Source organism: Schistocerca piceifrons, chromosome X, assembly GCF_021461385.2.
Source record: "Schistocerca piceifrons isolate TAMUIC-IGC-003096 chromosome X, iqSchPice1.1, whole genome shotgun sequence".
Classification (NCBI taxonomy): Eukaryota; Metazoa; Arthropoda; class Insecta; order Orthoptera; family Acrididae; genus Schistocerca; species Schistocerca piceifrons.
The window spans coordinates 200,676,306-200,699,345 of NC_060149.1; the positions used below are offsets into that span (position 1 = coordinate 200,676,306).

The following is a 23,040-nucleotide window of genomic DNA, read 5'->3' on the forward strand; positions in this document are numbered from 1 at the left end:
AGGGAAACAAGATTCCAAGTAAGGTTCTCAGTGTACGTCTGGTTTGGTATGATTGATGACCTGATAATAGGGCCTTTGTTCGGGGCAAATCGCATGACAGCCGCAGCACACGCACAGTTCCTGATAGAAGACCTACCTGTATTTTTGGAAGACGTGACGTTAGAGCACCGACGAAAAATGTATCTGGAATTTGATGGATCACTGATTCACTGTATCAGACAAGTCTCAGTATATGAATAACGCATTTCCCCAACGATTAATTGGCCGTGACGGACCCATTAACTGGCCTGCCATATCACCCCACCTACCCCATTAGACTTCTGCTTATGGAGTTGGTTAAAGGGGGATGTGTACGCTACCAGGGTGGATACCCGTGAAGAACTTGTCGCTCGCATCACTGATGCTGTTGCCCACATTAAAGCCTGCCGAGACAATGTTCGATGTGCAACACAATACACTCTCCAATGTGTTAACACGTGCGTTGAGATGGGTGGGGGACTTTTTGATCACCTCTTGTAGGATGAATCAGTCATCTGTCCCACCACTGTTCTGTCCACCACAGCGCCTACACAGCATTTCGGTATGTAATATTCACACCTGTTTTCATAATCACTCATGGATGTGTGTAGTCATCAATCCTCTTCGATTCCGTAACGATCGAAAATCAAACACATGTTCATAGGACTTTTTCGATTTTCACATTTTGATCACCTCATGAATTATGTGACATTCCTCCTGAATCAGAAAAACAGTTAATATTTGCCTTTGTTATGCATAAATGTATGAAAATGTTTTGTCGATGGCTGAAACGAACTGCCCCCTGACCAGCTCCACCTGCATAGTCCACCTCGATCCTATGATTGTATTCGTTAAATTCTGTGAAATGTCTGTACTATATTCTGAGCAGCTGTATTCCTCTTGCTACCATTTAATATAAAGAATATATGGATCTCGTTTATAATCACAAAAATTTTAATTGTTAGTTATTGCCATCCTTTTATGTATCACACAAACACTGAAAATATTTATTTATTATGTTTCTAAGTTCTCACGTAAAAAACAGCTGCCACCTAGTGGTACCCCTAAATATTGTAGTCCGGCAGTGTGCCGTCAACTGCCACAGCAGGCAATAAATGTCCTATAAGCCAAATGTATTTGATCAGAAAGTTTTGTGCGTGTTTGGCACTATCATCGTTTTCTTGTATAATGTACAATGTCATACTCCAGTTCTTCTTCTGTCCTTTATATCTGTATTTGGTGTTCGCAAATTCCGGCTATCAAATTCTAGAGCGGTCCGATGCGTCCGCGCGCCTTCCCCGGTCGGTGGTTCGAGGGTTGGGTTGGGTTGTTTGGAGGAAGAGCCCAAACATCGAGGTCATCGGTCTCATCGGATTAGGGAAGGATGGGGAAGGAAGTCGGCCGTGCCCTTTCAGAGGAACCATCCCGGCATTTGTCTGGAGCGATTTAGGGAAATCACGGAAAACCTAAATCAGGATGGCCGGACGCGGGATTGGAGCGTCGTCCTCCCGAATGCGAGTCCAGTGTGCTAACCACTGCGCCACCTCGCTCGGTCGGTGGTTCGAGTCCTCACTCGGGAATGTAACTTTTTTCCTGGGACAGCCTTGTTTAGTACATAGCCACGAGACCCACTCATCGCCTCGGAATTTTTCGAGCCGGCCGCGGTGGTCTAGCGGTTCAGGGCGCTCAGTCCGGAACCGCGCGACTGCTACGTCGCAGGTTCGAATCCTGCCTCGGGCATGGATGTGTGTGATGTCCTTAGGTTAGTTAGGTTTAAGTAGTTCTAAGTTCTAGGGGACTAATGACCACAGATGTTAAGTCCCATAGTGCTCAGAGCCATTTGAACCATTTGAATTTTTCGAATATACTTTTTCTAAAAAATAAAAAAAATCTGAACATTCCTCATAAGAGGCGTGTTTTTTTTAAGTAAGTACCGTTTTGAATTTAAAAAAAGACGTCTTAAGATGTCCAAATAATTTTACTTTTACATGAAAGCCTGTACCTTAATCTACACTACTGGCCATTAAAATTGCTACACCAAGAAGAATTGCAGATGATAAACGGGTATTCATTGGACAAATATATTATACTAGAACTGACATGTGATTACATTTTCACGCAATTTGGGTGCAAAGATCCTGAGAAATCAGTACCCAGAACAACCACCTCCGGCCGTAATAACGGCCTTGATACGCCTGGGCATAGAGTCAAACAGAGCTTGGATGGCGTCTACAGGTGCAGCTGCCCATGCAGCTTCAACACGATACCACAGTTCATCAAGAGTAGTGACTGGCGTATTGTGACGAACGAGTTGCTCGGCGACCATTGACCAGACGTTTTCAATTGGTGAGAGATCTGGAGAATGTGCTGGCCAGGGCAGCAGTCGAACATTTTCTGAATCCAGAAAGTCCCGTACAGGACCTGCAAAATGCGGTCGTGCATTATCCTACTGAAATGTAGTGTTTCACAGGGATCGAATGGAGGGTAGAACCACAGGTCGTAACACATGTGAAATGTAATGTCCACTGTTCAAAGTGGCGTCAATGCGACATCCATGCCCGAGGCAGGATTCGAACCTGCGACCGTACCGGTCTCGCGGATCCAGACTGCAGCGCCTAGAACCGCACGGCCACTTCGGCCGGCAATACACGCTTCCAATGTGCGTCCACCGCGATGTCGCCAAACACGGATGCGACCATCATGATGCTGTAAACAGAACCTGGACTCATCGGAAAAAATGACGTTTTGCCATTCGTGCACCCAGGTTCGTCGTTGAGTACACCATCACAGGCGCTCCTATCTGTGATGCAGCGTCAAGGGTAACCGCAGCCATGGTCTCCGAGCTGATAAGCCATGCTGCTGCATACGTCGTCGAACTGTTCGTGCAGATGGTTGTTGTCTTGCAAACGTCCCCATCTGTTGACTCAGGGATCGAGACGTGGCAGCACGATCCGTTGCAGCCATGCGGATAAGATTCCTGTCATCTCGACTGCTAGTGATACGAGGCTGTTGGGATCCAGCACGGCGTTCCGTATTACACTCCTGAACCCACCGATTCCATATTCTACATCTACATCCATACTCCGCAAGCCACCTGACGGTGTGTGGCGGAGGGTACCCTGAGTACCTCTATCGGTTCTCCCTTCTATTCCAGTCTCGTATTGTTCGTGGAAAGAAGGATTGTCGGTATGCTTCTGTGTGGGCTCTAATCTCTCTGATTTTATCCTCATGGTCTCTTCGCGAGATATATGTAGGAGGGAGCAATATACTGCTTGACTCTTCGGTGAAGGTATGTTCTCGAAACTTTAACAAAAGCCTGTACCGAGCTACTGAGCGTCTCTTCTGCAGAGTCTTCCACTGGAGTTTATCTATCATCACCGTAACGCTTTCGCGATTACTAAATGATCCTGTAACGAAGCGCGCTGCTCTCCGTTGGATCTTCTCTATATCTTCTATCAACCCTATCTGGTACGGATCCCACACTGCTGAGCAGTATTCAAGCAGTGGGCGAACAAGCGTACTGTAACCTACTTCCTTTGTTTTCGGATTGCATTTCCTTAGGATTCTTCCAATGAATCTCAGTCTGGCATCTGCTTTACCGACGATCAACTTTATATGATCATTCCATTTTAAATCACTCCTAATGCGTACTCCCAGATAATTTATGGAATTAACTGCTTCCATTTGCTGACCTGCTATTTTGTAGCTAAATGATAAGGTATCTATCTTTCTATGTATTCGCAGCACATTACACTTGTCTACATTGAGATTCAATTGCCATTCCCTGCACCATGCGTCAATTTGCTGCAGATCCTCCTGCATTTCAGTACAATTTTCCATTGTTACAACCTCTCGATACACCACAGCATCATCTGCAAAAAGCCTCAGTGAACTTCCGATGTCATCCACCAGGTCATTTATGTATATTGTGAATAGTAACGGTCCTATGACACTCCCCTGCGGCACACCTGAAGTCACTCTTACTGCGGAAGACTTCTCTCCATTGAGAATGACATGCTGCGTTCTGTTATCTAGGAACTACTCAATCCAATCACGCAATTGGTCTGATAGTCCATATGCTCTTACTTTGTTCATCAAACGACTGTGGGGAACTGTATCGAACGCCTTGCGAAAGTCAAGAAACACGCCATCTACCTGTGAACCCGTGTCTATGGCCCCCTGAGTCTCGAGGACGAAAAGCACGAGCTGGGTTTCACACGACCGTCTTTTTCGAAACCTATGCTGATTCCTACAGAGTAGATTTCTAGTCTCCAGAAAGTCATTATACTCGAACATAATACGTGTTCCAAAATTCTACAACTGATCGACGTTAGAGATATAGGTCTATAGTTCTGCACATCTGTTCGACGTCCCTTCTTGAAAACGGGGATGACCTGTGCCCTTTTCCAATCCGTTGGAACGCTACGCTCTTCTAGAGACCTACGGTACACCGCTGCAAGAAGGGGGGCAAGTTCCTTCGCGTACTCTGTGTAAAATCGAACTGGTATCCCCATCAGGTCCAGCGGCCTTTCCTCTTTTGAGCGATTTTAATTGTTTCTCTATCCCTCTGTCGTCTATTTCGATATCTACGATTTTGTCATCTGTGCGACAATCTAGAGAAGGAACTACAGTGCAGTCTTCCTTTGTGAAACAGCTTTGGAAAAAGACATTTAGTATTTCGGCCTTTACTCTGTCATCCTCTGTTTCAGTACCATTTTGGTCACAGAGTGTCTGGACATTTTGTTTTGATCCACCTACCGCTTTGACATAAGACCAAAATTTCTTAGGATTTTCTGCCAAGTCAGTACATAGAACTTTACTTTCGAATTCATTGAACGCCTCTCGCATAGCCCTCCTCACACTACATTTCGCTTCGCGTTATTTTTGTTTGTCTGCAAGGCTTTGGCTATGCTTATATGCATATTCTGCTAACAGTCGTTGGATCTCTACCAACGCGAGCAGCAATGTCGCGATACGATAAACCGCAATCGCGATAGGCTACAATCCGACCTTTATCAAAGTCGGTACGTGATGGTACGCATTTCTCCTCCTTACACGAGGCATCACGACAACGTTTCACCAGGCAACGCCCGTCAACTGCTGTTTGTGTATGAGAAATCGGTTGGAAACTTTCCTCATGTCAGCACGTTGTAGGTGTCGCCACTGGCGCCAACCTTGTGTGAATGCTCTGAAAAGCTAATCATTTGCATATCACAGCATCTTCTTCCTGTTGGTTAAATTTTTCGTCTGTAGCACGCCATCTTCGTGGTGCAGCAATTTTAATGGCCAGTAGTGTACGTTTCTACATAATTTCCGTCAATATTGAGGCACTTTTCATAACGTTTTACCAGGTTTTGAATAGCCTCCTCATAGAAGTCTGCCGCCTGACTTGTTAACCACCTCATCACCACCGTTTTGACTTCGTCATCGTCTTGAAGACTCTCACCGCCCAGGTGTTTCTTCAAGTGCAGGAACAGATGGTAGTCACTGCGCGCAAGATCAGGGCTGTATGGAGGATGATCTAGAGTTTGCCATCGAAAAGATGTGATGAGATCTTTGGTCTGATTCGCCACATGCGGACGGGCATTGTCTTGCAGCAAAACGATGCCCTTGCTCAACGTCCATCGACTGTTGCTTTGATTCTGGTGTGACGTAGGCCACTCATGTTTCATCGACCGTAACAATTTGGCTTAAGAAATAATCACCGTCGTTGTGGTACCGCTCAAGGAAAGTCAATGCACTGTCTAAACATTTGGTTTTGTGCACATCCGTCAACATTTACGGTAACCCAACGTGCGCACAATTATCGGTAATTCAACTGCTCGATCACAATGCCATACAAAATACTACGAGAAACATTAGGAAAGTCATCCCGCAAGGAGGAAATCGTAAAGCGTCTGTTTTCTCTCACCTTATTGTCCACTTCCTGCACCAAACTTTCATTAACGACCGACGGACGCCCACTCCGTTGTTCACCATGCACATTTGTGCGGCCATCTTTAAGTGCTCTCACCCACTTTCTTACCATTCCATCACTCATAATGTTTTCTCCGTAAACTGCACATATCTCACGATGAATATCGATCGCTTTTAGGCCTTTAGCACTAAGAAATCTTATAACAGCCCGTACTTCAGTCGACGGGACTCAAGATTATCGGACGCATCTTAAACACTCAGTACAAAACATAAACAAGGAAGAATCAGACAGTGATGGCGTCAGTACGTAGATTAAGGTATAGGCTTTCATGTAGAAATAAAATTATTGAGATATCTTAGCACGTCTTTTTTTTAATTTCAAAACGATACTTACTTAAAAAACACGCCTCGTACACGCAGGGCTTGGCCAGAAGTATGCGTTACAGATATGGGATCTCCAAATGACTAAGCGTTTAGAGAAAACAGCATTTTAGGAGCGGGTCAGACGAGTCGTGAGCCTTATATGTGGGAATAGATTCCTGATGGCGGTTGGCGCAGCGGAAAGTGTACAAAACGGTAATACGAGGGTCCTGGGACTGAGTTGCTAGGTGGAAATTTTTTTATTTTTTTATTTTTTTTATTTTTATTATTTTATTTTTTTTATTTTCAATTTCCACGTTTCTTACACTGAAAATCGAAGTATGAAGATATTTCCAGAATGATATTTTCACTCTGTAGCGGAGTGTGCGCTGATATGAAACTTCCTGGTAGATTAAAACTGTGTGCAGGACTGAGACTCGAACTCGGGACCTTTGCCTTTCGCGGGCAAGTGCTCTACCAACAGAGCTACCCAAGCACGACTCAGGACCCGTCCTCACAGCTTTAATTCCGCTAGTACCAGTTTTATGAAGATATTAACCCACTCCTATACAGAGCAGTATGCCATAAGCGTTTCTGGATAAATTCTTGGCAACAGTCTCTCTCTGCCTACAAGAGAGTACTGTCTCTTTTTGACGGAAAGTTCAATAAACCGTGGACGACAACACGGAAAAATTAGGAATGTCGTCGTTTCGTCGTCAAAACCTAGCAAACGTACAACAGCATCATACAAAAAAATTTTGACTGGTGTATTGAACCCTTACGTGCAGGACAACAAATTCCTTCTGTTAAATAACTCGTGGGAAAGACAAAAAAATCCGAAATTATAAGACGAGGTTTTTCAAGATGAAGGATTTCCATTGTGCAGTATTAAAGTGATCCCCCAAAGGCACTCCGCTAGTGCAGCCCTGCGATGTCTGTTTTTATTGTCAGCTAAAGAATTTCATCAAAAGGCTTCAAAACTGCTCTCATCTCATCGAACGCTCCGTTGTACACTGAGTAGACAGAAGTCACGAGATACACTACTGGACTTTAAAATTGCTACACCAAGAAGAAATACAGATGATAAACGGGTATTCATTTGACAAATATATTATACTAGAACTGACATGTGATTACATTTTCACGCAATTTGGGTGCATAGATCCTGAGAAATCAGTACCCAGAGAAACTACCTCTGGCCGTAATAACGGCCTTGATACGCCTGGGCATTGAGTCAACGAGAGCTTGGATGGCGTGTACAGGTACAGCTGCCCATGCAGCTTCAACACGATACCACAATTCATCAAGAGTAGTGACTGGCGTATTGTGCCGAGCCAGTTGCTCGGCCACCATTGACCAGATGTATTCAATTGGTGAGAGATCTGGAGAATGTGATGGCCAGGGCAGCAGTCGACATTTTCTGTATCCAGAAAGGCCCGTACAGGACCTACAACATGCGGTCGTGCATTATCTTGCTGAAATGTAGGGTTTCACAGGGATCCAATGAAGGGTGGAGCCACACATGTGAAATGTAACGTCCACTGTTCAAAGTGCCGTCAATGCGAACAAGAGGTGACCGAGGCGTGTAACCAATGGCACCCCATACCATCACTCCGGGTGATACGTCAGTATGGCGATGAAGAATACACGCTTCCAATGTGCGTTCACCGCGATGTAGCCAAACACGGATGCGACCATCATAATGCTGTAAACAGAACCTGGCTTCATCAGAAAAAATGACGTTTTGCCATCCGTCCACTCAGGTTCGTCGTTACACCATCGCAGGCGCCCCTGTCTGTGATGCAGCGCCAAGGGTAACCGCAGCCATGGTGTCCGAGCTGATAGTCCATGCTGATGCAAACGTCGTCGAACTGTTCGTGCAGATGGTTGTTGCCTTGCAAACACCTGCATCTGTTGACTCAGAGATCGAGACGTGGCTGCACGATCCGTTACAGCCATGCGGATAAGATGCCCGTCATCTCGACTGCTAGTGATACGAGTCCGTTGGGATCCAGCACGGCGTTCCGTATTACCCTCCTGAACCCACCGATTCCATGTTCTGCTAACAGTCATTGGATCTCGACCAACGCGAGCAGCAATGTCGCGATACGATAAACCGCAATCGTGATAGGCTACAATCCGACCTTTATCAAAGTCGGAAACGTGATGGTACGCATTTCTCCTCGTTACACGAGGCATCACAACAACGCTTCACCAGGCAACGCCCGTCAACTGCTGTTTGTGTATGAGAAATCGGTTGGTTCAAATGGTTCAAATGGCTCTGAGCACTATGGGACTTAACTGCTGTGGTCATTAGTCCCCTAGAACTTAGAACTACTTAAACCTAACTAACCTAAGGACATCACACACATCCATCCCCGATGCAGGATTCGAACCTGCGACCGTAGCGGTCACGCGGTTCCAGACTGTAGCGCCTAGAACCGCAAGGGCACTCCGGCCGGCAGAAATCGGTTGGAAACTTTCCTCATGTTAGCACGTTGTAGGTATCGCCACCGGCGCCAACCTTGTGTGAATGCTCTGAAAGGCTAATAATTTGCATGTCACAGCATATTCTTCCTGTCGGTTAAATTTCGCATCTGTAGTACGTCATCTTCGTGGTGTAGCGATTTTAATGGCGAGTAGTGTACATCGCAATATCGTGTCCGATCTCCTTTTGCCTGCAGTGGTACAGAAGCTCGATGTGGCATTGACTCAACATGTCGCTGCAGGTCCCCTGCAGAAATATTGAACCATGTTGCCTCTATAGACGCGCATAGCTGCGAAAGTGTTGCCGGTGCAGGATATTTCACACCAACTGAACTACCGATTATATGCCATAAATGTTCGATGAAATTCATTTCGGGTGATCTAGGTGGCCAAATCATTCACTCGAATTGTCCTAAATGTCCTACATACCAATCGCGAAAACTTGTGGCCCGGTCACATGGCGCATTGGCATAAATAAAAATTCCATCCTTGTTTAGGAACATGAAGTCCATGAATGGCCTGCAGATGGTCTCCAAGTAGCTCAACATAACCAAGATCCAGTCCATTCCACGTAAATACAGCCCACACCATTATGTGGGGCCTGCGCCACACTCGAACCCTACCATCAGCTCTTACCAACTGAAACAGGGACTCAACTGACCAGGCCGCGGTTTCCCAGTCGTGTAGGGTCCAATCGATATGGTCACGAGGCCAGGGCAAACGCTACGGGCTGTTTCGCGTTGTCAGCAAAGGCACTCGCGTCAGACGTCTGCTGCCATAGCCCACTAACGTGAAATTCGCCGTGCTGTCCTAACGGATACGTTCGTCGAACGTCCCACATTAATTTCCGCGGTTATTTCACGCAGTGTTGCTTGTCTATTAGCACTGACAGCTCTACCCCAACCCCGCTGCTCTCGGTCGTTAAGTGGAGGCTGTTGGCCACCGCGTTGTCCGTGATGAGAGGTAATGCCTGAAATGTGGTATTCCCTACACACTCGCGACACTGAATTCCCTAACGATCTCCGAAACAGAATATCCCATACGTCTAGCTCCAGCTACAAATCCGCGTTCAAAATCTGTTAATTCCCGCCGACCGAAGTGGCCGCGCGGTTCTAGGCGCTGCAGTCTGGAACCGCGAGACCGCTACTGTCGCAGGTTCGAATCCTGCCTCGGGCATGGATGTGTGTGATGTCCTTAGGTTAGTTAGGTTTAACTATTTCTAAGTTCTAGGCGACTAATGACCTCAGAAGTTGAGTCCCATAGTGCTCAGAGCCATTTGAATCATTTTTGTTAATTCCCGTCCTGGTTATCCAGACATACCTTTTCACACGAATCACCTGAGTAGAAATGACAGCTCCACCAATGCCCTGCCCTTTCATATCTTGTGTACGCGATACTACCGCCATCTGCATATTTGCATATCGCTGTGCCACGACTTTTGTCAGCTCAGTGTAGATTACCACCTATCCTCGCAAATATTTCGCAAAATGGTACGCTAATCTCGGATTGTTACCAAACTGTTCGATGACAGCGAACCTTTTATGAATGTAAAACAAGTTTGTTTTTCTAGAGAAGCTTAAGAATAGTGTAATTGTAAAAATGCGGCGTTTATAACTTCTGCATGTCGAAAAAATTACTGCTTCAAATGGTTCAAATGGCTCTAAGAACTATGGGACGTAACATCTGAAATCATCAGTCCCCTAGACTTAGAACTACTTAAACCCAACTAACCTAAGGGCATCACACACATCCATGCCCGAGGCACGATTTGAACCTGCGACCGTAGCACCAGCGCGGTTCCGGACTGAAGCGCCTAGAACCGCTAGGTCACAGCGGCCGCCCAATTACTGCTTCTCTTGTTATTACTATGAATACCACCGCAGCACGTATAAATCATCAACCGCAAACTAAAAGATTTATCTAATTATGTATACGAAGTTCTCGTGTACGACTTACAATTTCTTCCTAGAAATTTATTTCGAATCCCAAATTTTGTTTCAGTTTTTCATTTTTAGACCTTTTATAAAAATATTAATAAATGCAATATATTAAACATTAAATCCGTTTCTTTTCAGTGTAAGTAACCTTGTTGCTGTATCCGGATCCCCCTCCAGCTACTGCAGGTCTGGGTGTTACTACTGAAATTGGCAGTGTTACAGAGGGTGGCCAGATGCCCTTCCTGTCGCCACCCCGAACTCCTCGGGACGGAATAAGTGTAACCCAGCTGTCTGCGTCTAGTGTAAGTCATGGAATAGCGCGAACGTCTTCAAATGTGAGTCGTGTAACTGAGGCGGAACGTGGGGACCATCCCGGTATTCACCAAGTGGGATGTGGAAAACCGCCTAAAAACCACATCCAGGCTGGCCGGCATACCGGCCATCGTTGTTAATCCGCCGAGCGGATTCGAACCGGGGTCGGCGCGCCTACCCGAGTCCAGGAAGCGGCGTATTAGCGCTCTCGGCTATCCTGGCGGGTAGTGTACGTAACGTATGAATTGAAAATAGAGAATGTCACTGCATAGGGCCTCGACCCCACGGCCCTCTGATTACTATTATGTCCTCTTCAAAAATGGCTCTGAGCACTATGAGACTTAACATCTGTGGTCGTCAGTCCCCTAGAACTTAGAACTACTTAAACCTAACTAACCTAAGGACATCACACACATCCATGCCCGAGGCAGGATTCGAACCTGCGATCGTATCGGTCACGCGGTTCCAGACTGAAGCGCCTAGAACCGCACGGCCACACCGGCCGGCTATGTCCTCTTCGTACTGTGCTAACCGCTCACTGGAACGTTCGCTAACAGAATTAATTCAGAACTCGTCTGATGCGTGCGGATAATGCTTGGCCATCTGGAGCTTCACCTTGCATCTTCTGGCCAACGAAATCAGTGACGGCGAGTAGGCGCGGTCCCAGCTCTCGCGTCCTGGAAGTTGCGAGCCGAAAAATTCTAGAATAAATGACAAGTGAGTCGTAAGCGATGTGCAAATAGTCCCAGTCGTATCCAAATCGAAATGTACATTTACAGCAAGGTAAACAACACAGTATTACAACGACGTGTAATAGTGCTTCTGTACAGTATGCGAACTGCTTTGCCAGCCAAAGTGCTCACTTATTTAATGGGGCCGAATACGCAAAGGGCTTGTGCACGTGAATGGCATCTCTGCTGTCACGCTGTCCCCTGTGGAGGCGACTAATCGATTAATCGTCGCTGCTCGCTGGTGGGCCACTCTCGTCGCTGCTTTGGGGAGATGCAGTACATATTTTGGAAAGCCGTATGTCAGCGCAGTGCAGCGTGACTTACCTGTCCTGGGACTCGGGTGCGTGCTGCGGGCTATTCTCCGGGGCGGAGTCGGTGCTGGAAGAGGAGGAGGAGCTGGCGCTGGGTCGGTGCCCCAGGCTCTGCAGCCGCCGCCCCACCGCGCTCGTGCTGTACCTGCGGTCCCCAAGGTTCCACATTAGCTCCAGTACTACTCACATTTCACTGCCGCCTTTTGTATAAAGACGGGTATACTGCCCTCGAGAGACACACAAACAGTTACTTCATTAAGATTATTTACATCCCATGAGAAAAAAGTGAACCATCCAGAAGGCACGGTCAGATGTCAATGTACACAACGTCGTCGGGTATGTAAATGATTAAATGTTAAGGTATCTGTGAGAATGTCCGCCAGGGTGCACTAGTATTCTGCGGTCCAGGCAGGGTATACAGGGTGTTACAAAAAGGTACGGCCAAGCTTTCAGGAAACATTCCTCACACACAAAGAAAGAAAATATGTTATGTGGACATGTGTCCGGAAACGCTTACTTTCCATGTTAGAGCTCATTTTATTACTTCTCTTCAAATCACATTAATCATGGAATGGAAACACACAGCAACAGAACGTACCAACGTCACTTCAAACACTTTGTTACAGGAAATGTTCAAAATTTACTCCGTTAGCGAGAATACATGCACCCATCCTCCGTCGGATGGAATCCCTGATGCGCTGATGCAGCCCTGGAGAATGGCGTATTGTATCACAGCCGTCCACCATACGAGCACCAAGAGTCTCTACATTTGGTACCGGGGTTGCGTAGACAAGAGCTTTCAAATGCCCCAATAAATGAAAGTCAAGAGGGTTGAGATCAGCAGAGCGTGGAGGCCGTGGAATTGGTCCGCCTCTACCAATCCATCGGTCACCGAATCTGTTGTTGAGAAGCGTACGAACACTTCGACTGAAATGTGCAGGAGCTCCATCGTGCATGAACCATATGCTGCGTCGTACTTGTAAAGGCACAAGTTCTAGCAGCACAGGTAGAGAATCCCGTATGAAATCATGATAACGTGCTCCATTGAGCGTAGGTGGAAGAACATGGGGCCCAATCAAGACATCACCAACAATCCCTGCCCAAACGTTCACAGAAAATCTGTGTTGATGACGTGATTGCACAGTTGCGTGCCGATTCTCGTCAGCCCACACACGTTGATTGTGAAAATTTACAATTTGATCACGTTGGAATGAAGCCTCATCCGTAAAGAGAACATTTGCACTGAAATGAGGATTGACATATTGTTGGATGAACCATTCGCTGAAGTGTACCCGTGGAGGCCAATCAGCTGCTGATAGTGCCTGCACACGCTGTACATGGTACGGAAACAAGTGGTTCTCCCATAGCACTCTCCATACAATGAGCTCTAACATGGAAATTTAGCGTTTCCGGACACATGTCCACATAACATCTTTTGTTTATTTGTGTGTGAGGAATGTTTCCTGAAAGTTTGGCCGCACCTTTTTGTAACATCCTGTATAAGGCGCGTGGACAGCGTTACATGTCGAGTGGTCACGAAGGTGGTGTCTACTCGTGTCAGACAGCGTTATCGGAACTTGACAACGTCTCGATGTCGGTCTCAATGTGGGTTGGGTTCTTTGGGGGAGAAGCCCAGACAGCGAGGTCATCGGTGTCATCGGATTAGGGAAGGACGGGGAAGGAAGTCGGCCGTGACCTTTCAAAGGAAGCATCCCGGCACATGCCTGGAGCGATTTAGGGAAATCACGGAAAACCTAAATCAGGATGGCCGGACGCAGGATTGAACCGTCGTCCCCCATAATGAGAGTCCAGTGGGTCTCAATGTGGCCTATTGGTCAAGTTGTGCAGTATCCAGGTTTCTGGAGTATTTGGACACGAAAACGGCTCAATGTAGGACTGCATGGGAACGTGAGGACTAGCCTACTTACCGTCACGGTTCCAGACAACAGCGTGTAACCACCACGAGGGAGCCGGTCGGTGTGGCCTAGCGGTTCTAGGCGCTTCAGTCTGGAACCGCGCGACCGCTACGGTCGCAGGTTCGAATCCTGCCTCGGGCATGGATGTGTGTGATGTCCTTAGGTTAGTTAGGTTTAAGTAGTTCTAAGTTCTAGGGGACTGATGGCCTCAGATGTTAAGTCCCATAGCGCTCAGAGCCATTTGAACCATTTTTGAACCACGAGGGAGGGGCGCCGTTTTGTGCACTGAGGACATTGTTACCCCACCACATCTGCGCTCGCCATCTGAAAACGAGTAATGGACTCCCTACGACATTCTGTGCCGAGCCGCACTATCGGTCGGAGACTGACTGTAGCCCGACTGGGGAACTATAGTTCCCTCTGAAGGCTGCCTTTATCGCTACGACACGGACAGTTGCATCTGGAGTGCTGTCGAGATCAGTAAGCGTGGACTGCTGACGAACGGCACCTGCGAGTACGGCACCGACCTAGAGGGAGATCCCATTCTGTCAATGGTTTCGAGAGACATAGCGGTCTTACACCTGGCAACGAGATGCGTCATGCGTCAGGTGTGGCACAGGTGGTAGTGACTGTTGTCACTGACGGCACAATGGTAAGTCGCGGTCATACTGTATGTTGTCCTGTTTGTCTCATGCAACTGTATCCTTGTCCCATTATTTTTAGAGGACTGTGCTCGTCCACACCTGGCACTTGTCTCTGTGAGCTGTGTGGCCAGCAAGATCCCAAAATCTGTCCCGAATAAAGCCCGTGTGACACCAGCTCAGATGTCAACTCTGTCCCTTTGCCAGTATCCGGGATATCGAGGACCAGTTGCAACATTGTTGAGCCACCTTACTCAGGAAATGGTACAACGGCTTTATGACACCATTTCCAACCGAATCGGTGAATGCAGTCATGTCAGAAAGGGCTCAAAGTCATAGTCAGAAGTTCTTTGTAAATTTGACTCTATTTTGTAATCACTGAAATAACGCCGCATAACCTCTCAACCCGCGTAGTTATTGCGTTTTTTCCTTCCCTTTTTCCTTCGCTTTTTTGTCAGACAGAGCAGTCAGTCACAGCTGTGAAGTATGACGGATCTTCGTGCCAGGTTCCCTATGTTAGAGGCCACTTTCAGTACCAGTACTATGGAAAACAAAAAAATTGAAAATGTATACAAAGATTCAACCCCTCCTATCCTCTGGGCACGTGGCAAGGCTTATGCCGAGGTCATTCGGAAAGGGCTATTGTTCTCGTATTCTCAGGTCAAATCGCTTTCCCTCTTCCCAAGCGCCTACAGGAATCGAGCTCCCCTCCCTTTCCCTCTTTTTTTTTCTTTTTACTATCCCAGTGATGTGTTGTGTGTTAAGGCACTATTGTTCTAGTACGCCGAAGTTCAAATGGTTCAAATGGCTCTGAGCACTATGGGACTGATGACCATAGATGTTAAGTCCCATAGTGCTCAGAGCCATTTGAACCATTTGAACTTAACTGCTGAGGTCATCGGTCCCCTAGAACTTAGAGCTACTTAAACCTAACTAACCTAAGGACATCACACACATCCTTGCCATAGGCAGGATTCGAACCTGCGACCGTAGTAACAAATGAATATCAGGTTGATTATTAACAATAATATTCACCTCTCCAGCTCATTTTATTTTGTTTCTGTATTCCCACTGTCCACGATTCGCTACCATACAGGACCAAGTACAATCTCTGCACCCCCACCTCCATCTTAATATAAATACAACTGCGCAAGCATTTTCATACACACTTTCTTTACTATAGTGAAAGAATCACCATTTTTACTATCCGAACTGTGTAAGTTTCGACATTCATTTGCGCTGTCTAGTGAAAAGTGTTCTGGGAGGTATATCTCATAAATAATAACAAATGAATATCAGGTTTATTATTATTATTATTATTATTAATAATAATAATACTGACTCCTCCCCTCTTCTTCACCATTCGAGTTGTGTACACTGTCGTCAGATTGAACATCGGCAGCAGAGCTGTTCTGATTAGAAAATGGAGGCAAATGTCACCATAATTACTGAGACAGAGCACTTTGGCACTATGTAGTGCAGTGTAGTGCAGTTCTCGGGGGGATTAAAGTCTGTTGGCGGGTGGATGTCTGCAGGCTGATAAAAGAATAATACACGTTTGTCAATGGTATCTTTCTCGGTCACTAAAATCGGTATGTCTTCTAGAAAAAGAAATGTTCTCAAATAACTAGTGCCGCCAGCAAAGACCTGCCGCACAATAAAGTACTTGAAAATCGAAACCATTTCCCGTAACGTAAATAAACAAACAGCACAGTGTGATATGGTAAGAAATCTGTGTTTAACAATTTCCGCAATGCAATAAGTACATACTTACTATATTATCCCTGCTTATTTAGTGTGTGACGATACGGTGGCGAATCACAGAAACATTAGCCGTCACTCAACAACGGGCGACCCCACCCAGACGACGGCCAGACCACAGCCACTGCCTCTACAGCACCGCTCGCTCTGTCTATTGCTGCCGTAACACGCCCGCGGCATATCACGCAAGCAATCAGTCGCGCTCTAAACACTCCCTGCCATAACAGAGGACAGGAAGGTGGTAGAGGTAATGTACATTATTAAAACGCAGTCCTCTGGTGCCCACACACGACCTGTCGGCAAGGTGGCTCGAGAGAAAATGTTGTCACAGCCTCCAGCCACTCCTCTCCCCTGGGAAAGAGACCGAACCGCAGGGCCGGCATTGGGACAACGTATGCAGAGGTCAGTGGCCAATAAGACGCCGGCTGTATGCTGCCATCGTCTACCTCGCATCGCGCCACCGGGATCGCCGGGCTACGTGCGAGAGACGTTCGATCGGCTGGCCAACGCCCTGTCGCGACCTACCCCAATGGAGAATACGATGTTGTCGGCTAGCTCGTGAGTCCGTCGCACTCTGTCGACTCAGCAGAGCGCAGCGTGTGATTTCCGAGATGTGGAGGATGGAGTGACGCCGCTGCGTGGGCGGAGAGAGCATTTACTCCACGAAAGAAGTTAGCTACAAAACGCCTCTGGAAGGTGTACTGCTACACAAACCAACTTGTGTGTATCATTATTCAAAATGGTTCAAATGGCTCTGAGCACTATGGGACTTAACTACTGTGGTCATCAGTCCCCTAGAACTTAGAACTACTTAAACCTAACCAACCTAAGGACATCACGCACATCCACGCCCGAGGCAGGATTCGAACCTGCGACCGTAGCGGTCGCGCGGTTCCAGACTGTGGCGCCTACAACCGCTCGGCCACTCCGGCCGGCTGTATCATTATTACATCAGTACTACAGTAGTGCTATATTTGTATATGTTTCGTACTCGAAAGGATGTTATTATCGGCCATTCCCCGAAGTTTTTACGATATCTGTTTTCTCACGTGGTATTAGAGTGGCGATGACTTTAATGCGTAAGTGCGAAACTGATTCCCACCTAGCTACTAGTAGCGAAATCTGCATCTGTATACTCAACCTAATCAAAAATATCGGGACACTTTCACAGCACTATTCTGGCCACGAAAACTGACAACGGTCGGGAGAGCGGTGTGCTGACCACACGCATCCAGTGACGCCTGTAGGCTCAGGATGACACTACAGTCTGTCAGTAGCATTGGGCCTTCCGAGACCTGTTCGGACGGACTTTATTTCCACAGCACTATGCTGGCTGCGAACACCATGAAGTGTCTGGCTGCACTCTCGCCGGCGGATCTCTAAAAACAACAATCGTCTAACACCACACTGGGCTCCAGATGATGCCTACCTCTCACGCAAGGCGAAAGACCGTGCGTTGGGAATGATACATTGATATTAACGAGCCATCATTCTGCCTTACTGTCCCTTGAGAGATTCTTCTGTATAAAGGAATCTGACTGATCTAAGCAATAAGTCAAACAAAAAAGTAAGAAATGAAAATGGTAATTTCCTTTACAAATAAGCTGTCTCGACGTTGCACATTATATGTCGTAAGAAGTTATATCTTTTGTCAAGCTCCGCGAAAATTGGCATCATTTCCCGAAACGAATCATGCAGGCAATAAATAGTTCCAGTTTAGACCCGTACGGGCAGGTATTCGTAGGTATTCTACGGCAGTTTAATGGCAATAGTGTAGTGAGGACTGCGAACACACAGCTGTTTGTTTTTATTGTTAGAACAGTACGAACTCTGATATAAACAGTGAAGAGCGGCACGTATTATCGTCAGGTTACATCGACATGTACGGAAATGTTTCATGAACTCGAATGAGAATCTGTGGAGGGAAGACGACCTTCTTTTCGTGAAGCATTCTTGACGAAATTAAGAAAACAGGCATTCACTACTGGTGGCAGAATGACACTACTGCCGCCAAAGTTTCTTGAAGACAATATAAGAGAAATTAGTGCTAGTATGGACACATATAGGCAGTCGTTTATCCCTCACTCTATTTGCGAGCGTAACAAGAAAAGGAACGACTAGTAGCTGTACAAGGTACCCTCCACCAACCACTGCACGACGGATCGCAGAATGTAGTTGTGCTCTATAACTCAGGAGTCGTAGCTGGAACTGAGGCCATGATCAAAAGAAAGTTATAGGTGATCACTTGCCCAGCCCAAGTAGTCTAGCACTCCGCCTGCCACGACCTGCCACAAGTAGGGTACTCACGTTACCGCCCTCGACCAGATAATCTCAGCCGGCCGCTGTGGCCGAGCGGTTCTAGGCGCTTCAGTCCGGAACCGCGCTGCTGCTACGGTCGCAGGTTCGAATCCTGCCTCGGGCATGGATGAGTGTGATGTCCTTAGGTTGGTTAGGTTTAAGTAGTTCTAAGTTCTAGGGGACTGACGACCTCAGATGTTGAGTCCCATAGCGCTCAGAGCCATTTGAATCACACAGTCTCAGCGGCTCCCATCTGCCATACAGCTACATGCTTAGCAGAGTGCAGTTAGCACCGCATGAGATTTCTACGATGTGTTGGTGCTCTGGAAGTATTATGGCAATAGGCGTTGATTGTGCATGTAGTCCCAGTATGTCGGTGTTGACTACACGGATTAACAGTTCTAAGGAGATCACGAACAGCATTATCCCTGATGCTGTTATCGCCGAACTATACGCTTAACAGCAAGTCGATGAACCACATCTTCGTGCTCAAAACTCTAATCACGTTTTGCAGTGGGCTAGAGACGGGTGCTGCGAAAAGTTTGGTATTTTCAGTCTCGATATTGTAGTATCGTGGCCTAACGGTATTGCCGGAGCCGCCACCTCCAAGATTCCCGCAGGTGGGGCGAGCGGCGCTTTGAACATCGCCACCAATGAAGACCGCCGGGACGGCGGGCACCCGTGCACCAGTCTTCTAGTTCGAGATCGGTTCCAGTTCGAGATTACTACTTGCTGATACTTGGTGTCGAACATTACACACGGCTTCTGATACCTCTACCGGCAAACACTAGGTGTAATTAGCCGCACGTCCGTGTCGGATCTGTGCGTATAGCTAGGCGCGTCTGCTATAAGTTGTCAACAGTGTAGCATTCCTTCATCCACAAGTTGAGTACAATATATTTGTTTAAAGTTCCTTTGTGTCAGCTAATGTTCTGCTTGTCTGTCCAGATTCCTACGGCGACAGATCCTTTGGCCGCGTTCCACCATTTATCATAAACAGCGAGAACGTAACATTTGTATCTTCACAACATAACGGTTACCAATCCGCATTGTAACATTTGACGAGGAACTTTGTCGAATCCACGACACCAGATCGCTTTATTTTCTTTGTCGCCTGCCCTTTATTCGTTTCTGGACATGTTTGTTTGCGCTTTTACCACTTTTGCTTGTGGATATTTCTGTTTCAAATCCGTGCTTGCCATTTTTGTTCAGTTTACTTGTTTGTCCTGCGACACATTGATTTTTAGCTTTAGTATTTTTTGTTTCGCTACGGCTACCCTACCGCTCCAAGCCCCACGTATGACTGCCTCGCACTTAGTGCCGCCAAAATTGCGAGCGCCTATGGTACCGACAATCGATCTCATACAGCTTCTTCAGTTAAGACGCAACAAATGATGCAGCTTACTGAGATGATGGGCTCCATTCAAATGCAGATGGAAGATAATGAGACTAACAATCAGATCAAAACAGATTGCAAAACGATTTACAAAAGATATCTGAATTGTGCGAAAAGTGGCAGTTGAGCCTAAATAACGAAAAGTGTGAGGTCATCCACATAAGTGCTAAAAGGTACTCGTTAAACTTCGGTTACACGATAAATCATTCTAATCTAAAAGCCGTAAATTCAACTAAATACCTAGGTATTACAATTACGAACAACTTAAATTGGAAAGAACACACAGAAAATGTTGGGGGAAGGCTAACCAAAGGCTGCGTTTTATTGGCAGGATACTTAGAAAATGTAACAGACCTACTAAGGAGACTGCCTACACTACGCTTGTCCGTCCTCTTTTAGAATACTGCTGCGCGGTGTGGGATCCTTACCAGGTAGGACTGACGGAGAACATCGAAAAAGTTCAAAGAAAGGCAGCACGTTTTGTATTATCGCGAAATATGGGAGAGAGTGTCACAGAAATGATACAGGATTTAGGCTGGAAATCATTAAAAGAAAGGCGTTTTTCGTTGCGATGGAATCTTCTCAAGAAATTCCAATCATCAACTTTCTCCTCCGAATGCGAAAATATTTTGTTGCCACCGACCTACATAGGGCGGAACGATCACCACGATAAAATAAGGGAAATCAGAGCTCGTACGGAAAGATATAGGTGTTCATTCCTTGAGAATTGTAAAGGTGGTTCGATGAACCCTCTGCCAGGCACTTAAATGTGATTTGCTGAGTATCGATGTAGATGTAGATGCAACTGCCACCAACTACGGCAGCACCACAACTTACGAGGGTCGTTCAATAAGTACATTCTTTTAAAAAGCCATTAATACACGTAGACAAACGTCCTTGTTGGTGCTTCATATCTGATGTTTGTTCTGTAATGTTACTGAATTAAAGTCAGTGGTAGGGAAGCTGGTGCACTACATCCACTTTACTCCGAATGCAGCTCATGTTGCGGCGCCGTTGTCCCACCTTCGCCGCACGAATGTACGTTTTGTGTTGTCCCACGAATGTGACGTTGGTCTTCGGCGCTTCAAAGACGCTTCGCTCAGTGATCATTGCCTACGTCATTTTGACCCTTCCAAACTTGTGGTGTTGGCCGTGGATGCTTCTTATTACGGAGCTGGTGTTGTATTCTCGCTCAAGATTCATTCTGCTGACAGACTGACACCCTTCGCCTCTAAATTGCTTAACAAAGCTAGGAGCAATTATTCGCAAATGGAGGAGAAGGCTCTTGCGATGATCTATGCAGTGACTAAATTTGATCAGTATTTGTACAGAAGAAAGTTCTACTTGGTCACTGACCGCAAGCTTTTGCAGTCGCTTTTAACCCGGCCGAGCCTATTCCGAATCGCACTGCGCAGAAATTGCACCGTTGGCCTCTCATTTTATCGCACTACCAATAAGAGGTAATGCACAGGTCCACATCCAAGCAAGCCAATGCAGACACGATTTCGCGTATTCCCTTGGGACCGTATGCGGGCTTCGACGCATCAGAAGCATCTCGGAGCCACATGGATGCACAGGACTCACATGTGCTCGACCAGTTTCCATTAGATCACCGTAAGATCACACAGGCCACGGCAGCTGATCCGGACTTGCAGATTCTGTTGCACTATGTCCGCACTGTGAAACAAATTGTTAGCCGATACTTTGCAAGTCGGCATGACTTTTCTGTGCTACGGGGTATCCTGTTCCTATGCACCGAATCTGAGGAATCGCGTGTGGTGATTCCGAAGGTTATGTTCTTCGCTCGCTTCATAAAGGTCACTGGGGTGCGGTCCGCACCAACCAAGTAGCACACGGTTTCTCATCGACTTGCAAATACAGCAGATGAGTTCTCCGTGCCACACTTGAGCGAAACGCCAGGCAGCTCCTCAGCGGTTCTTTGATTGGTAGAAGCCTGAAGCCCCTTGGCAGCGCTTGCATTTTGGTTTTATTGGGCTCTACTGGAACACTCGTTGGCTGATTGTCGTCGACGCAAATAGCAGGTTTCGTTTAGTGATTCCCATGCACTATAAGACGGTACATAGCACCCTTCAAGTCTTGCAGTCCGTATTTTGCCTCGAGGGTCTGCCAGAGTTGTTTGTGATTGACAATAGACCTCAGAATGTGTCTGCAGAATTCGAGGACGTCTGTGCAATCGATGAGATTCGTCACATCACCAGCCTGCCTTTTCATCATCTACAGTCCAAAGGAGAAGCGGAATGCTTCGCTCGCACTTTTAGGCGGCAGATGGATAAACTCTGCACCCACGACAGGCGGGAGAGAGCTTTGCTGCTCTTCTCGTCCTGCCGCTCCCGCCTCGCATCGGCGCATCACTACCAGAGTTACTTCACGGACGGCGCCACCACAACTTGCTCCAGTTGCTGCACCCACCGCTGTGGTCGACGCCTACTCCGCCCGCTCCGGCAAGGTATCATATTAATGATTCAGGCTTTCTCGGATCATACAGCGGTCGAAAGCGCTGGTCACGCGGCATCGTCGTAAAGCTGCTTGGCAACTGCATGTTTTTGATGCAGGATCCAGGCGGAGCCGGCCGCTGTGGCAGAGTGGTTCTAGGCGCTTCAGTCCGGAACCGCGCGACCGCTACGGTCGCTGGTTCGAATCCTGCCTCGGGCATGGATGTGTGTGATGTCCTTAGGTTAGTTTGGTTTAAGTAGTTCTAAGTTCTAGGGGACTGATGACCTCAGATCTTAAGTCTCATAGTGCTCAGAGCCATTTGAACCATTTGGTCGAGGCGGATTGTAGCGACGCCACCTGAATCAACTTCGCACCTGTAAATTGCGTGACCCTGCCACTGATTCTTTGTTCCCAGACTCGTTGCCTGCCCAGTTGATGCAGCCTGCGTCCTCTCCATCCACCTGGGGGTCTTGTGCATCGCCAGAAACTGGCACTGAACCGA

General features: G+C 47.0%; 1 protein-coding gene across 1 annotated transcript in view; it reads right to left on the reverse strand.

Annotated features, from left to right (window-relative positions):
- Positions 1 to 23,040, reverse strand: part of LOC124722248 (sodium-dependent transporter bedraggled) — a 733,406-nt gene that overhangs the window by 148,099 nt on the left and 562,267 nt on the right. Inside the window, exon 9 of the mRNA XM_047247438.1 lies at positions 12,086 to 12,217. Within this exon, the coding sequence (XP_047103394.1) occupies positions 12,086 to 12,217 (132 nt within the window). The remainder of the gene's footprint in view (positions 1 to 12,085; positions 12,218 to 23,040) is intronic.